The 16089-nt window shown below is 61.0% G+C and overlaps 2 protein-coding genes across 7 annotated transcripts; both read left to right on the top strand.

Annotated features, from left to right (window-relative positions):
* The first annotated feature begins 37 nt into the window (after positions 1 to 37).
* Ndufs8 (NADH:ubiquinone oxidoreductase core subunit S8) lies at positions 38 to 4171 on the top strand. Of its 6 annotated transcripts, none has more exons than XM_026396479.2 (7): positions 38 to 125; positions 1023 to 1080; positions 1164 to 1214; positions 1953 to 2042; positions 2128 to 2300; positions 3758 to 3886; positions 3966 to 4171. In XM_026396479.2, the coding sequence occupies exons 2-7, from the start codon at positions 1023 to 1025 to the stop codon at positions 4095 to 4097; spliced, it is 633 nt and encodes a 210-aa protein (XP_026252264.2). In that variant the 5' UTR covers positions 38 to 125; the 3' UTR covers positions 4098 to 4171. The 6 variants fall into 6 exon arrangements, with proteins under 6 accessions (XP_026252264.2, XP_026252262.2, XP_026252266.2 ...); XM_026396477.2 differs by lacking the exon at positions 38 to 125 and adding an exon at positions 133 to 334; XM_026396481.2 differs by lacking the exon at positions 38 to 125 and adding an exon at positions 133 to 347.
* Positions 4172 to 6694: 2523 nt separating this feature from the next.
* On the top strand, positions 6695 to 15709 carry Tcirg1 (T cell immune regulator 1, ATPase H+ transporting V0 subunit a3). Its single transcript, XM_026396475.2, has 20 exons — positions 6695 to 6749; positions 8604 to 8724; positions 9049 to 9127; positions 9818 to 10038; positions 10121 to 10209; positions 10443 to 10569; positions 10642 to 10724; positions 10897 to 10990; positions 11062 to 11274; positions 11472 to 11616; positions 12709 to 12848; positions 12918 to 13075; positions 13171 to 13261; positions 13723 to 13841; positions 13921 to 14134; positions 14347 to 14478; positions 14651 to 14761; positions 14836 to 14953; positions 15154 to 15331; positions 15404 to 15709. The coding sequence occupies exons 2-20, from the start codon at positions 8608 to 8610 to the stop codon at positions 15480 to 15482; spliced, it is 2508 nt and encodes an 835-aa protein (XP_026252260.2). The 5' UTR covers positions 6695 to 6749; positions 8604 to 8607; the 3' UTR covers positions 15483 to 15709.
* Positions 15710 to 16089: the final 380 nt, after the last annotated feature.

The raw sequence follows: 16089 nt of genomic DNA, 5'->3' as shown, positions 1-16089 counted from the left end.
GGGCACAGCAGGAGGTCACCGCGGAAAAGGCAAAACCAGCCGACCCAATGGCTATGTCCCAGGGATAGGCTCCGCCTCTCGCTGACCAGCCCGCTCGGCTGGGGAAGGAGAGGCAGCACTTCGAGGTGGGTGCTCGGGGCTCGGCCGTGAAGACCAGGCTGGGCAGCGCAGCGTCGGGGGCGAGTGTGGTGTCCCCGTCAGTCCCGCAAGCTCTGTGCCTACGCTTCATCTAGGCCCCTTAGGACCCGTGGCCTCTGCGCCCTTCACGTGTCGCGGGCCGACCGGGAAGCTGGCATTCTCGCGGCGCATGCGCTGCCTGGCCGCGTCTTCCTGCGTGCGTCCTTGGGGTCAGAGGTCATGGGGAAGGTCGGAGAAGGTGGTGGGTTGGGTGCCTGGGACTGTAGCCATTGGTCAAAAGAGTGGGCCCGCTAGAGGTCATAGGCCTGGAGGGTCCCTTTTGGGCTCTGGCGAAGTGCCAGGCTCTGGACTCACCCTTTGGGGTGTAGGAGTCCCAATATATAAATCTCATGACCCCCTAATTTGCAGGTTAGAAGTCAGAGACCAGGTGGCGTCACCTACCTTAGGTCACTCAGTATGCTGGGGGACAGTTCTAGAAGGGCCTGGGAGCCGGGAGCTGGGAGAGGGTTTCCAGCGGGAGGTGGCTTCCAGCCCTGAAGCTCCCCTGTTGTGGGACTGGGGGAGTCACTTCACAAGGACAACTGACAGTTCCTGAGTGTCCTCACGTAGAACCTGGGGCAGAGTTAACTTGTAGTGCAAGCTGGTGGTGGTTGGCCTTGTTATTTTGTGAGGACAAATCAGGGCCGGGAGAGATGTAGAAGGAACTTAGGGCCCATAGAATTCCCAGAGCTTTACCCCAGCCGAGCTGCATCAGGTTGGAGGGCTGGAAGACATGTGCCTGGGAACAAGATGGCCATTGTGGGAATGGAGTGTGAGGGCAAGTGCCAGGGGTCCTGGAAGGTCAGTTTTCAATCTTGCACTTTCCTTCCTTTTTATGCCCTCAGATGCGCTGCCTGACCATGCCTACGCTGCTGCGGGTCCTGGCCCAGGCTGCGCGCACAGGTAGGACCAAGGGAGCCTTCCCTGGGGATGGGAAAGCCCCTTTTGTCCTAAGATCACAGCACATCATCACCCCTTCCTTGTAGGACATCCCAGTGGCCGGAGCCTTCACAGCAGCACAGTGGCAGCAACCTACAGTGAGTAGTGGGGAGGCCTCCAGCCTAGGTTTCCTGATGGAGGCCCTGCCAGAGGCCAGGGAGGACACCATTCTGGTCCTGGCTGTGCCTGGGCCCTTCCTGAGCTTCAGTTTCCCCTCAAAAACCAAGGATGACGCTGGTCGTGGTAGTGCACACCTGTAACCCCAGCAATCCTAGGAGGCTGAGGCAGGAGGATCACAAGTTCGAAGCCAGCCTGGGCAACTTAGTGAGACCCTGTCTCAAAATAAAAATAAAAATGGTTGGGGTGTAACTCAGTGGTAAAGTGCTTCTAGGTTCAATCCCCAGTACCGAAAAAAACAAAGGATGATGATAGAGATGGGCTGAGATTCTTGGGAGCAGACCTGCCGGGTCAGGGTGGGGGAGAGTGGTGGCAGTGCTCCTCTGAGTGGGGCCTGCGGTGTGAGTCATGGGTGCCTGTTCCTCTGCATTGGGATTGCTCATGAAGGTGGGGGCCAAGCCTCTCACCCACTCGTGCTCCTCTTTAAAGCCTTGCATGAGGGTTCTTGTGGGCTCAAGGGTCACCTAGGCACAGGGAGGAGTGAGTAAGGCCTGCCTAGGTCCAGGCTGACGTCCCAGGTCCTTGCGGAAGCTAGGGAAAGGGTGGGGAATGACCAGGCCCTGGGAGCCTAATGGTACGCCTAGGAGTGAGGCCAGGCCTCATCTCCCTGAGCTGGACTCCCGAACCTCCTGTCATGGCCCGTGCCTGCCACCCCGCAGAGTATGTGAACCTGCAGGAGCCCGAGATGGACATGAAGTCAATAACCGACCGGGCAGCAAGGACCCTGATGTGGACTGAGCTCTTCCGAGGTGGGTCCTGGTGGGGTGAGGACAGAATGGGCAAGGCTGTGCTGGGGAGGAAGACGGCCCACACACATGCCTGTACTGCCCACAGGCCTGGGCATGACCCTGAGCTACATGTTCCGGGAGCCAGCCACCATCAACTACCCATTTGAGAAGGGCCCGCTGAGCCCGCGCTTCCGTGGGGAGCACGCGCTGCGCCGCTACCCATCTGGGGAGGAGCGCTGCATCGCCTGCAAGCTCTGTGAGGCCATCTGCCCTGCCCAGGTGAGCCCAGCCCCTGCCCCTGGAGGGAGGACAGGCAACCTGACCCTGCACCCCCTCCCCAGGAGTGGGTCTGATGGCCCTGTTGCCTGAGTGTCGTGGGCAGCAGCGTGGCAGCAGAGGCCAGCCTTCAGCCTGTGTGGCTGGGTGGCATGTGTGGTGCTTGACTCGGTCAGTCAGCAGTGTGAGGCTTGGGCCTAGGATCGTTGGGGTGGCGCCTGAGGTGTCCACTTTTCCCCAGATGTAGCATCAGCTCCAGGAGCTCTGTGTGTGTGCCTACCCTGGGCTGGACCCACCGACAGAGGCCCCGTCCCTGGCGGCCGGCCCTGGCAGCTCTGGCTTTGGGTGGTGGAGGATTCCCTAGAGGCTCTTGGGATGGAAACAGAGATGCAGATGCTTCAGACCCTGGTGTGCCCTGCAGGAGCCCAGCAGACTGTCCTCACTTGGTCCACACAACGGTCACCTTCCAATATCTGTGGCTCAGGGTGGCTCCTGGCCACATCCTAGCTAGTCTCTCCTAGACCACTCCCAGGTCCTCCAGGCTGAGAGCTGTGGCTTTGATGCTTCTCCTCCACCCACTGCCTGGGAGCACACAGGAGTGTCCTCATGCAACAACCGTGGCTACAGCCCACGCCTGTCATCCAGAGACTTGGGAAGCTGAGGCAGGAGGACAGCAAGTTCAAGACCAACCTCAGCAGTTTAGAGAGAGACTGTCTCAAAAAGCAAAAAAGGGCTTGGGATGTGTCTCGGTGACAAGTGCCCCTTGGTTCAGTCCCCAGTGCAGTCATGGCTTCTGGGTAGTGAGTGCTGGTCACAGACAGGCATGCACTGAGCTCACGCCTTCCATCATCTCATTTAATCGTTAATAGCACAAGCAGATAGAGGTTATGTGTCCAATTTTACAGGCATAGAAAGATGAGGCTACAGCTAAAGGTCCCACTGTGCGTAGTGAGTGTGGCTCTCCTGGAGGTCTGCAGGAGGGTCTGAGCATCCTTGAGGGTCCTCCTGCTGGGGAGGCCCCAGGCTGCCTTCTTTCTCCCAGCTGGCACACACGTGGTGCACAGAAACCCCTCAGCCTCAGCTTTATCATCGTCAGCTGAGGATTAGTAGACCTGAGGCAGAGAGCTGCTCGCCACACAGCAGGTAGTCACTGGGCACTTTCTACAGGACCAGGCCCTAGGGCTAATCTGCAGTGAAGGGGGCGTCCAGCCTGGCCCTGGGGGGGCATTCTGAGGCAGGAGATAAGGCAGTTAATTAACAAAGAGCAAGATGTTTCTGAGGCAGGAGCTGAGAGAAACAGAAGCTGGTGTGGCAGGTGTGAGGGCTGCCCCTTAGGAGGGGTGGCAAGGGGCAGAGGCATCTGCGCAGACACCAAGGATAGGAACCAGCCCCACATGGGTTGGACCTGGGGCCAGGACATGGCTGGCAGTGTGACGGTGACCAGTGGCCACTCCCCCCAGGCCATCACCATCGAGGCTGAGCCCAGGGCTGATGGCAGCCGCCGGACCACCCGCTACGACATCGACATGACCAAGTGCATCTACTGCGGCTTTTGCCAGGAGGCCTGCCCTGTGGACGCCATTGTTGAGGTAAGTGGGCCCCAGGTGGGAGAGCTGGGCAGAGGTCCTGGGAGGGGTCTGACCTGGCTGGACCTCTGCCCCACCACAGGGTCCAAACTTCGAGTTCTCCACGGAGACCCACGAGGAGCTACTGTACAACAAGGAGAAGCTGCTCAACAATGGGGACAAGTGGGAGGCTGAGATCGCCGCCAACATCCAGGCCGACTACCTCTACCGGTGATGTGCCCGCCCGCCCAGCTCAGCCCCCCAGCTCAGCCCCAGGCCCTGCTGCCCAATAAAAGAGCCTGCTCTCCCTAGCTGCCTCCTGTCGTGCATCCAGTGTCCAGGGTGGAACTGTCCCCTGCCAGTCCAAGGTCTCTGGATTCCTCCAGCCAGATGAGGGCCTGGTCCACCAGCTTCATTCTTCCTGTGGGTTCCATCAGCCCAGCAGGGTTGGCCCAGCCTTCCTGTATGGTTCCATGGGCCCATCAGACCCTCTTCCTGGTCACCAGAGGCCACAACCTCCCTGATACCTACATACCTTCCCCAAGGTGAGCAATGCCAAAGGTCACCTTGGCCCTGCTGCCCCCACAATTGGTGTTCTTGGGAGTAAGGGGAAGCCTGCTCTGAGGTGATAGTCACGAGCAGATGACAAGGCCCTGCTGCCTCTGAGCTGGCCTTTCCTCCAAACACATCCCCTTTTCTCCCCAAGTTCCCCAAACAGACTGCTGGCTCACAACTTCCCAGTTTGCAGTCCCACTAAGGCAGGGTAGCTCCCTGAGCTATACACAGGCCCAGTGCCAATGTACTAGCCAAAGCAGCCCCTGAACTTGGTGCTAAGCATTGTAGGGAGGCACTTACGAGGTGAAGTGACTATCCAGGTCACTGAGCGCATATCCAGTGACTTACTCGGGTCTAAGAGGCCTTGAGTCCCCTCCCCCATCAATTGCAAAAATGTTTTTTGCAAAATGCTGATCTCCGAAGATGTATCTCGGAAAGCAAGGAGGTGTTTTATGGACCATGGTGTGGGAAATGCCCAAGTGCGCCGTCTCCTCGCTGGACTTTGAGGCGTTGAGAAGACCTGCTGCCGGTTTCTGTTCTCGGGCTCAGGGGTCACTCCAGTTGAACTGGGCTGACGGGGCTGCGCAAAATAACCACACAAGAGACACAAAGAACCTTTTTCTTTGGGGTCACTGTGACGGCTCCTCTGACCTTAAGGGTCCACAGGAAGAGAGAGAGTGAGAAGCTATTCAAATGAGGCAAGGGGTCAGGTTTCAGGGGGCTTGTCCACTGTTACAGGTTGACTAACACCTGGGTAGGCCACACCCAAGCACACAGTAAGAGAAGGGGACACACACAAGGCACTTCCAGGGATGATTCTACCCTAAACAGGGCAAGGGGTTATATCACAAAGGGACAGGTGAGCGTAGCTTCACCCACGGGGCTGTAGCAAGACACCCATGCACAGACACTGACCCTCAAACCCAAGAAGGGTGGGGAAAGCTCTGCCACATTTCTTTTTTTTTTTTTTTTTAAATATTTATTTATTTTTTTTAGTTATTGGCGGACACAACATCTTTGTTGGTATGTGGTGCTGAGGATCGAACCCGGGCCGCACGCATGCCAGGCGAGCGTGCTACCGCTTGAGCCCCATCCCCAGCCCTCTGCCACATTTCTATGACTGAGCGCCTCAGCACCCAGCCGGGGAGTGTGACTGAGTCACATGTAAGGTTGGTCTCCCACAACCTATAGCACTGAAGCCCAGCCCCCAGTCTATTCCCAGGAGTCCTTTTGCTCAGATCCCCTACTAACACCTGGCCTAGTTCCCAGGCTGGCTTTTGTCATCTCCTGATACAGAAGTGACTCAGGCTCTGCTTGGGCCCCACCAACAGCCAAGAATTTGGGGCAGGCCACTTCTATTTAGTTTCCCAGCCACCATTAGCACCTTGAATTAGACCTGGGGCAGCTGCATCAGCAAGTAACCAGGTTCCCACTGATCTGAGGTATGTTGTGGCCTCAGGAGTATATCCATAACATGGTTTTGTGACCATGGTAGAGTTCTGGTTTCCTCTGCACTCCCAAGGATTGACCTGGGCCCTTGGCACTGAGGTTGGTTGTAGTGAAGGCCCTTCTTATCCCACTGATGAGGAGTCGAAGCACATGTCCCACAATTTCCTGAGGATGCTGACCGCGCTGGTGACTGTTTCCAGTTGTAGTTCTGGGGCTTCTCCCCCACACTCCTACCCTCTAGGCCCTCGCTCACTGAGTGTGATTCAAGGATCACCAGGGCTAAGGGGCCGTCCTCCCTCTGGTCCCCAGTGGGTACAGTCCAGCCCGTCCAAAGTGCAGGCAGCGAGATGGTGGTGAGTCCCAGTTTCCAGGCACTGGAACTGACAGTTCTCATGCAGATGATTTGAAGCAAGATCACAGGACACCCCTGTACAGTATGTGTCCAGCCACAAATGAATCTGCTGTGCTCTGGGCAGCCACCCCATCCCCGCAAGGGCACAGCCCTCCTGGCTCAGCCTCCTATCCTGGGTGGTCAGAAGCAGAAAGGGTGAATGAGTCGTTGTGTGCTGGGGAGGGCCAGGTTCTGGACCCTAGGGCCTTAGGTCCAACGAGCCCTTCAGGTGGGAGGGGCGCGGGAATCCCATTCCCTAGGCTGGCGCCTCCCGGGCCTCCCGGCGCCGCTGGTCAGTTATCTCCGCTCTCCGCCGTGATTAAGCGGCCCAAGCGCCTGAACAGCCCCCGAACCTCCCGCGCCGGACTCGGAAGGGGCGTGGGCGGGGCGTGGGCGGGGCGTCCCGGGCCCCGCCTCTGTGCCCTAGCGAGCCGCGCGCGCCGTGGCAGGGTGCACAGCCCCTGCAGAGAGCGAAGCGGCGCAGCGCGCAGGGTGAGTGCCCGCCCCGGAGGGGTGTGCGGGGCGCGGCTCCGCCTGCCACCGCGCCCCTGCCCCGGAAAGGTGTCCCGGCGCCCCACCTAGCTGGGTCGAGGAGGCTGTGCTGGCGGCCGCCGGCGGCGTCAGACGGAGCAGAGGAGACGATCAGGAGGGGCAGGAAGATGGGTGTGGGTCCCCAGCAACTTTCAAGGCCGCCCCTGCCGGCCTGCGCTCAGAGTTTTCCCGCTGCGCCTTGCTCAGAGGGCGGGATGCATTCTACAGATGAGGAAAGCAAAGCTCCCCCAACTAGGAAGTGGCAGAGCCCGAGCCCGCCAGTGGAGGGTTGGCAGTCCAGGGCCAGAGGCTGGGAGAGGAGTCGCTGCTTCTGAACTCTGCAGACCACGCGGTGGCTGGAGGCGCTCTGTGGTCTGGCAGGGTCTCCCCTGGCTAGGGCAGGGGGAACAGGGACAGGGCTAGCCAGCGGAGGCCAGGTCTGCAGCCCCGCTCTGAGCTGGGACTGCCAAGCCTGCAGCCCTGGTGGTCCTGGCTCCTCCCTGGCTTGGCCACCAGCTGGTCATGTTATGTTGGGCCTTGCTTCTCCCGGCTTCAGTTGACCCCCCTTTAAGACAGGGCTCCATCGCCCCTCCCCCAGCATCACCATCAGGGATTAGTGTGAGTTGGTGTGGGTGAAGGGGACAGATGGGGGTCTCTGGTTATTTTTGTCATCTCATATCTGTGGGGGTGGCCAAGTCCCAAAGAGGAAGTAGAGGTCCAGAGAGGGCAAGTGACTTGCTTAATGTCACACAGTGTGACACAGTGTCACAACCTGGGTAGGGCCCCCAGTCCTGGTTCCTGGCCCTCTGCCCATGGCCGGAGTCATGTCCTTGAATGATGAAAGCCAGGCCCTCCTGCCCATCCTTTGCTGCTCAGGAACCTGCCCTTCTGCAGCCCCTGATGCCTGCCTCAGAGTTCACTCCTTTCCCAGGCTGTGAACGGGCCTGTGGTTTCCTCTTCAGAATTACGGAAACCAGGCCCAGGGACATGTAGGTCATGTCCACACAGCAGGCAGAGCACACTAGTCTCCCCAGGGGGTGAAGGGTGGTCCTCAACCATGTCTGTCTCCCTGCTACCTAGAGAGCTAAGGAAACTGAGGGACCCTGGGACCAGAGAGTAGTGGGCACAGCAGGCAGAGGGGTCCTGACTCCAGCAGGTTATCTGCAGGGCCAACTGGAGGCCACCCTGCCCCTCTCCCTGCCCGTGTTTGAGCAAGGCGCTGCCAGGCCCTTCCTGCCATTTCAGTTTCGTTTTTGTTGGTTTCAACACCTGGAAGCCTGTCCCGAGTCCCCAGGGGCGATGGGTACAGCCAGGCGGCCTGGGGCCTCTGCCGCCCACCCGACGGGCTCAGACTACAGGAAGGTGGGAGGGTGCTGGCTATCCCTGAGGACAAGTGCCATCCAGGCCTGGTGTGTCACTTGTCACAGCTGATGTTTGGATAAATAAAGGCAAGCCTGGGGGCAGCCCTTTGCCTGGGGTGCTAGGGATAGGCAGGACTCAGGTGAGGGCAGACAGAGCATGAATAGAGGGGTGAGCAGAGCCAGTGTCACCCCAGTGCTGGGGTGGGTACAAGGGACAGGGTGGAGGCAGGTGGGCTTGCTGAGAGAGCTTGAGGCTGGGCTGGCCTCATGCCCAGTTGTGGCGCTTACTTCCTGGGTGATCTCAGCACCTAACTGCCCCTTCCTGGGCTTCAGTTTTCCCCTTCGGTCACATGGGGACAGTAGTCACAACTCTGAACTACATGAACAGAGCTTTAGGAGGTCCCAGCTGGGTTGGGAGCCTTCGTGGCTTGCCCTGACCTCACCCCCCCCACAGCACCATGGGCTCCATGTTCCGGAGTGAGGAGGTGGTCCTGGTCCAGCTCTTCCTGCCCACAGCTGCTGCCTACACCTGTGTGAGCCAGCTGGGCGAGCTGGGGCTCGTGGAGTTCAGAGACGTGAGTGGGGCCAGGGCTGGGGGAAGGCCTTCATCCTGGGGCATTGCTGCTGGGGTGGGCTGTGATCTAGGCCTAGATGGGGACCCACCTGTCCCATAACCGCCCCGGTCCCACATGCATCCCAGAAGCCCTGGCCATAGGTCCTTTGTCCTCAGGAAGCCCACACCTGAGGCTCCCGGGCACATGGGGATCTGGAGGCTCATGGGATACTCAGCCCCTTTTTGAAGAAGGTGGCTAAGGCCTGAGGAGAGAGAGGCCTTGGCCCAGGGTGGGACCTTCCTGGACCTCTCCCTGAACACTGACCCTTCCATGTGGCAACCGCAGCTCAATGAGTCGGTGAGTGCCTTCCAGAGACGCTTCACAGTGGACATTCGGCGCTGTGAGGAGCTGGAGAAGACCTTCAGTGAGTTGGCCCCGGCCCATCCCAGGCTGGCTTTATGGAAGTGGCCCTGGGCGGGCAGGTAGAAGACAGGAAGGAGGTGCAGGCAGGCCCCCACCTGTGGGTGCTCCTGGGACTGGGCCTGGGTGGGCTGTGCAGAGGGCCCAGGCGAGGGCTGGTTTGGGGGAGCGTGGGAATTCTGTCCTGTGGACTTTGGAAGCCATGAGGGTTCTCAGCAGGTGAAGGGCATGGAGAGAGCTTACTCCTAAGTGATGGACCGGGTGGACGGAGGCCAGGGTGTAGGGCTGACTCCCCAAAGCAGAGCCGCTTCCTGGACCCACCATGGCAATCTCCAGGAGGTGCCTGTGGCCAACGTCCAGCCCCTGCCTCCTGACTGGGAGGATGGAATAGGTTTTATTTTATGGCCTATTAGTCTGACCAACAGCTTTAGAGTGATCAGGCCTGCAGGCTGACCTCAGTGAGGCTCTGTCCCTGGGCTGGGCAGTGGAACACAGAGTCATCCAGGGAGGGAGCAGAACTTTGGGGACAGGGGTTTGGGCTGTTTTGTTTCTGGGGCTCACAGGCCTGGTAAATTAGTTAGCAGGTGGCAGTAGAGTTTGGGGTGCACTTGGAATCCTCCAGATGTGGCCAGTCCTTAGCTAGTAGTGGATATTAGCGGGTGTGGCCTCTGCTGAACCTGCCCTCTGTGCTCAGCCTTTCTAGAGGAGCAGGTGCGGTGGGCTGGCCTGGCACTGCCCCCTCCCGAAGGGAGGCTGCCAGCACCCCCGCCACGTGACCTACTGCGCATCCAGGAAGAGACAGAGCGCCTGGCCCAGGAGCTGCGGGATGTGCAGGGCAACCACCAGGCCCTGCGAGCCCAGCTGCACCAGCTGCAGCTCCACTCGGCCGTGCTACAGCAGAACCACGGCCCTCCGGTCAGCTGCGGCCTGGGGAGGTTGGCGGGGAAGGTGTGCAGGCCCCACCTGCGCCCGGGTTCACGGTGTCTCCCACTCCCAGCCGGCCGCTGCCCACACCGATGGGCCCTCTTCAGAGAGAACTCCCCTGCTCCCGCCTCGCCAGGGACCGCACCAGGACCTGAGGGTCAAGTGAGTGAGGGAGGACCTCTTGTCCTTTCCCAGCAGCCCCAGCCCTGACCCCAGGTGGGGGCAGGTCAGGCCCCCTGTGGGCCTGGCCCTGTGCTCCCTGGGGCTCAGCTCGCCCTCTGCCTCCTCCCAGGCCCTGCCCTGGGAGGTTTCTGCCCTTCTGGCCCTGCACTGGGGTCCCCTGCCTTTTCTGGCCAGGGTGGGAGGTTGGAAGCGCCTCCATTCCTGGCTGGCAGCTTTGTGGCAGGTGCCGTGGAGCCCCGCAAGGCTGCGGCCCTGGAGCGCCTGCTGTGGAGAGCCTGCCGCGGCTTCCTCATCGCCAGCTTCCGAGAGGCCGAGAGGCAGCTGGAGGACCCGCTGACGGTGAGCCAGAGGGGCCTGCCGGGCTATCCTGGGCGGAACCAGAAATCCAGGGTGACCTGAGCCCTCCCGCAGGGTGAGCCTGTGACCTGGATGACCTTCCTCATCTCCTACTGGGGTGAGCAGATTGGACAGAAGATCCGCAAGATTACGGACTGGTGAGCCACTCGGTCACACCGGCTGCCCCCACCCTGGATCAGCAAGCCTCTGCCTGCTCAGAGCCCTCCCTGCTTGGGTTGGGCATTTGCCTGCCCTGTGTGCCCAGGACCCTCCATGTCACCTCCACCCTCCTGGCAAGCTCCCTTCTGACTGTCCCCCCGTCCCGATCAGCTTCCACTGCCACATCTTCCCATTCCTGGAGGAAGAGGCGGCCCGGCATGGGACCCTGCAGCAGCTGCAGCAGCAGAGCCAGGAGCTGCAGGAGGTGGGTGCCCACCCGACCGGCCCCTGCCCGCCTCCTGCCCAGCCCCTGCTGACCACTCACTCTGGCCCCAGGTCCTCCGGGAGACAGAAGGGTTCCTGAGCCAGGTGCTGGGCCAGGTGCAGCAGCTGCTGCCACGGGGGCAGGTGCAGGTCCACAAGATGAAGGCAGTGTACCTGGCCCTCAATCAGTGCAGTGTGAGCAGCACGCACAAGTGCCTCGTCGCGGAGGCCTGGTGTGCCACGCAAGACCTGCCCGCCCTGCAGCAGGCGCTGCGGGAGAGCTCGGTGAGCAGCGGGCTCCGGGCTTGCCCACTCCACCGCTGCCGCGGACCCCTCCTCCGCCTCATCGCCCTCCTTTCTCAGCACCTTTGCCCCGGGGGAGGGGGTTCCCTCTCCTCCCAGCCACCTCCTCCAAGGGGTCAGCCCAGGGTCCCTGAGGCTCCGCATCCCTCTCATCCATCTCTCTTTCCTGGGTATTCCAGAGCGAGGCGGGGGTGAGTGCCGTGGCTCACCGCATCGCCTGCAGGGACATGCCCCCGACCCTCATCCGCACCAACCGCTTCACCGCCAGCTTCCAGAGCATCGTGGATGCCTACGGCGTGGGCTGCTACCAGGAGGTCAACCCTGGTGAGAGCCACGGGGCCCTCGCCCTGGACAGCCCTTGGACCCTCTGCCTGGGCCTTGGGGAGGCCCAGCTGCCCCATGGAGTGCAGGCCTGGGTGGGGTGGGGGGCTCCCTCCTCCTCACGTCTGTGGGGCTGTTGGTGGTGCAGCTAGTCCCAGTGGGGGGGCTGCAGCCTTGTGGTCCAGCAGGCTGGAGGTCCAAGTTCAAGGGTCGGTGGGCAGGTTCCTTCTGAGACCGTGAAGGGGAACGTTGTGGGCCTCGTCCTGGGCCTGTAGGTGGCCATCTTCACAACCACATGGGATCCACCCTTTGTGTCCGCCTCTGTCCAAATTTCCCTACTCATAAGGTCACTGGCCCTGTTAGATTAGAGCCCACCCTGATGGCCTCATCTTTTCTGACCACCTCTGTAAAAACCCTTCTCCCGGTGAGGTCCTGGGAGTTAGCGTGCAAGAAATCTTTTGGGGGGGTCACTGTTCAGCCCATGTAGGGTGTGTGTATTGGAATTGGCACCCAGATGAGAACTTACCTCATTTTACTGAAGGGAAATGGACTTGGGAGATTCACTGACTGGTTGGGCCTTCTGGAACTTTCTGTGTGGCCTCCAGGATTGCTTCTGGACTCTCTGTCCTTTCTGTGGTTCTGCTTAACACTCTTTTTAAAAATAACAGCAGCAGCCAGGCGTGGGGGCTCGCACCTGTAGTCCCCGCTACTCTCGAGGTGAGAGTATCATCTCTAGGAGATCCACATCAACCTGGGCAACAGGAGACCCTGTCTCAAAAATAAATAATTGACTTTTCGTCAGGAACCTGTAGCCTGCCAGGTCCTGCCCGGGGACACTCATTTATAATACCCTATGAAGTGGTCCTGCCTTTCTCCGTGTTTTACAGATGGGGAAACAGGCTCAGAGAGGTTAAACAGCAAGCCCAAGGTCACAGAGATTACCAGTGGCAAATGCTGAAATCCCAAGTGGTGTCCCTGCCTCACAAATGCTCCTAAGCTTGGGGTGGGGTGGGGGCCTCTGTCATCTGTGGTCCTCAAGGGAACAGATGCCAGCTCCTGTGTGGTCCTGGCTGACCTGCACCCCGCTGCCTGCAGCTCCTTACACCATCATCACCTTCCCCTTCCTCTTCGCCGTGATGTTTGGTGACGTGGGCCACGGGCTGCTCATGTTCCTCTTTGCCCTGGCCATGGTGCTTGCGGAGAACCGGCCAGGCGTGAGGACTGCGCAGAATGAGGTGCGGGCCGGGGGCGCCTGGTGGACTGGGTGGTGGGGCTGGGCATCCCCTGACCATGTCACCCCCCAGATCTGGCAGACCTTCTTTGGGGGCCGCTACCTGCTCCTGCTCATGGGCTTGTTCTCCATCTACACCGGCTTCATCTACAACGAGTGCTTCAGCCGCGCCACTACCATCTTCCCCTCGGGCTGGAGCGTGGCCGCCATGGTCAACCAGTCAGACTGGAGGTGAGGCCAAGGCCCCAGCCCACCCTCGGTCCCAGCCTGTCCTGTGGCCCCCCAGGCCTCGTGCAGCCCTGACCACTTGCCCACCATTGCCCCAGTGACGCGTTCCTGTCCCAGCACCCACTGCTCACCCTGGACCCCAATGTCACTGGTGTCTTCCTGGGACCCTACCCCTTTGGCATCGACCCGGTGAGTCCTGCAGCTAAAGCACCATGTGGGTGGTGGCCAGAGGGAGACTGGGCAGGGACTTCAGCTCATTCACTCCTAACGGTGGCAGCTGGTGCCAAGCCTCTTCTGTGTGCCAGGCACAGGAGACAGCCAGCACCTGCCTGGCTGGGCCTGTCACCATCACCAGGTAAGCAGAGGCCTGTAGGCGCAGCTGCCAAGAACTGCTGAGTCCTTAGTGATTTCTTGTGTGGTCTGTGTGACAATCTGGGTGCCTATTAGCGTGATCCCAGGTACAGACTAGGAAACAGGCCCAGGCTGCAGGCCCGAGGCCACCCAGCTGGGAAGAGCTGGGGCTTGAGCTCCGGTTGCCAACCACTCCCTCTTCGGCCCCCGTGGCCGTGGCAGAGTCCTGAGGGGGCCAACGGGGCAACAGGAGGCAGGGGCTCCCTGAGTGTGGCCCGCCCCTCCCTCCCTCCACCCAGGTCTGGAGCCTGGCCACCAACCACCTGAGCTTCCTCAACTCCTTCAAGATGAAGATGTCTGTCATCCTGGGGGTGACCCACATGGCCTTCGGGGTGCTCCTCGGAGTCTTCAACCACGTGTGAGGGCGGAGTTGCCAGGGGGTGTGTGCAGCTGGGCGGGGCCGGGGTGGTCCCAGTGACCCTGCCTGCTCCCCCCAGGCACTTCCGCCAAGGGCACCGGCTGCTGCTGGAGACCCTGCCTGAGCTCATCTTCCTGCTGGGCCTCTTTGGCTACCTTGTCTTCCTGGTCATCTACAAGTGGCTGTGTGTGACCGTCACGCATGCTGCCTCTGCCCCCAGCATCCTCATCCACTTTATCAACATGTTCCTCTTCTCCAGCAGCCCCACCAACCAGCCGCTCTACTCTGGGCAGGTGGGCTGGCCAGGCAGTGGCTCACACCCCTCATGGAGACCCTGCAGACTCTGGGCCACCCAGAGTCAGAGGGTCCTTGTCTGAGAAACATGGTGTGGGCCTGAGCCCGGCACAGGGACAGTCCCTGTTAGTGACTGATGGGCAGGAGAGCCCCTGGGTGCCTGGGAGAGGGGAGGTGGTCCAAACTTCTGAGTGACTCACCTCTGCTGCAGGAAGTGGTGCAGCACGCATTGGTGGTCCTGGCCTTGGCCATGGTGCCTGTCCTGCTGCTGGGCACACCCTTGTACCTGCTGCACCGGTGGCAGCGAAGCCGCCACTCACCGAGGCCAGCTGTGGGCCAACAGGTAGCTGCTGGGAGCACGTGGTAGGGGAGTTTGGTAGACGAGGCCACTGTCAGGTGGCCCCTGACCCTGGCTTCCCCACGGGCTCCAGCGTGGCAGGTAACAGGCCCTCAGGGTGGGCCTCTCCTGGTGCTGGGGCTGCTGACACTGCCTGCTCCTCACCCTCTATCTCCAGGACAAGAATGAGGACAAGGCCAGGTGCGTGGACTCCTCCGATGCTTGCGAGAAGGGCTGGAGCTCCGACGAGGAGAAGGCGAGGTGCCCAGGGGGTGAAGAGGAGGCCGAGGTGGGTGCAGTACCACCTTGAGGGGGCAGCTGGTGCCGGCCCCTGCCAGCCCTCTCACCGCCACCCTTCCCCAGTTTGTCGCCTCCGAGGTCCTGATGCACCAGGCCATCCACACCATCGAGTTCTGTCTGGGCTGCATCTCCAACACGGCCTCCTACCTCCGCCTCTGGGCCCTGAGCCTGGCCCACGCCCGTAAGTGGTCTGCCGCAGCAGAGTGGGCAGCCAGGGTGGCCCACATCCTGCTCCAGCTCACACACAGCAGCTGTCTGGGTGACCTGGGCAGGTCCCTTCCCTCTGGGCCTCGGTATTCCTCCCCGACCCCTTGAGCAGGGAGGCCTCCAGGGGCTAAAGGGTGCCCACTTGCCTGACCCCACGGCCCGCTCCCTCCGCAGAGCTCTCCGAGGTGCTGTGGGCCATGGTGATGCGCGTGGGCCTGCGCATGTGCGGGGAGGTGGGCGTGGTATCTGTGGCGCTGGTCCCGGTCTTCGCCGCCTTCGCAGTGATGACCGTAGCCATCCTGCTGGTAATGGAAGGGCTGTCTGCCTTCCTGCATGCCCTGCGGCTGCACTGGTGAGTACCCAGGCTGGCTGGGTGGCAGGGTGGGTGGGGGCTCCCCTGACCAGCCTGCCCCTTGGCCCCCAGGGTGGAGTTCCAGAACAAGTTCTACGCAGGCACGGGCTACAAGCTGAGCCCCTTCACCTTCGCCATCCAGGACGAATAGCGCCCCCTGCGGGCCATGCCCTCCTCCTTTCCTTCCTGAGGCAGAAAAGGAATAAAGAGCCCCAGGCCCAGGAACCGCACCCAGGCCTCTTCCTCCCCCAGGGGCTGGACTGAGACCAGGAGGGCAGGGCCCTGGGTACCAGGCTCCGCCAGCCGGCCTCCACCAGTCCCTATACCCGTCTCCCTTACTCCCTCTGTGGGGGGGCAAGGACCCCCACAAACACACCTGCAAAGAACCAGACTGCGGGGGATGGGGAGGGAGGGACATTTCCAGCACATTCTAGCTTAGACCGTCTTTCCAGCCAGGCCAGGGGAGTGAGGTCCCTGTCCTTGGAGGTATGCAGAGTGGCTGGCACCTCTGTTCCACACCTTGTACAGGTTCCCAGAGATTGAGGCACTCTGAAGTGGAGCAGCAGGGACACCAAGCCTGGCCTGCTGTTCCACATGGGACCCTGGGTCACCCACCCAGGGCCACAGTCCTATGGGGAAGAGACTTGCCCAGGGCCCTGAGGGTCAGAAGGGGGCTCAGTCCCCATCCCAAGGCCATCATCTCATCCCTCCCTGGACTACTGCCCCAGGCCATCCTCCCTGCATGATGGGTGGGGGTG

The sequence above is a fragment of the Urocitellus parryii genome, chromosome 4 (assembly GCF_045843805.1).
Source record: "Urocitellus parryii isolate mUroPar1 chromosome 4, mUroPar1.hap1, whole genome shotgun sequence".
In the NCBI taxonomy this organism is placed as follows: Eukaryota; Metazoa; Chordata; class Mammalia; order Rodentia; family Sciuridae; genus Urocitellus; species Urocitellus parryii.
Note: the sequence above shows the minus strand (reverse complement) of the source record. Positions and strands in the feature narration are given on the sequence as shown.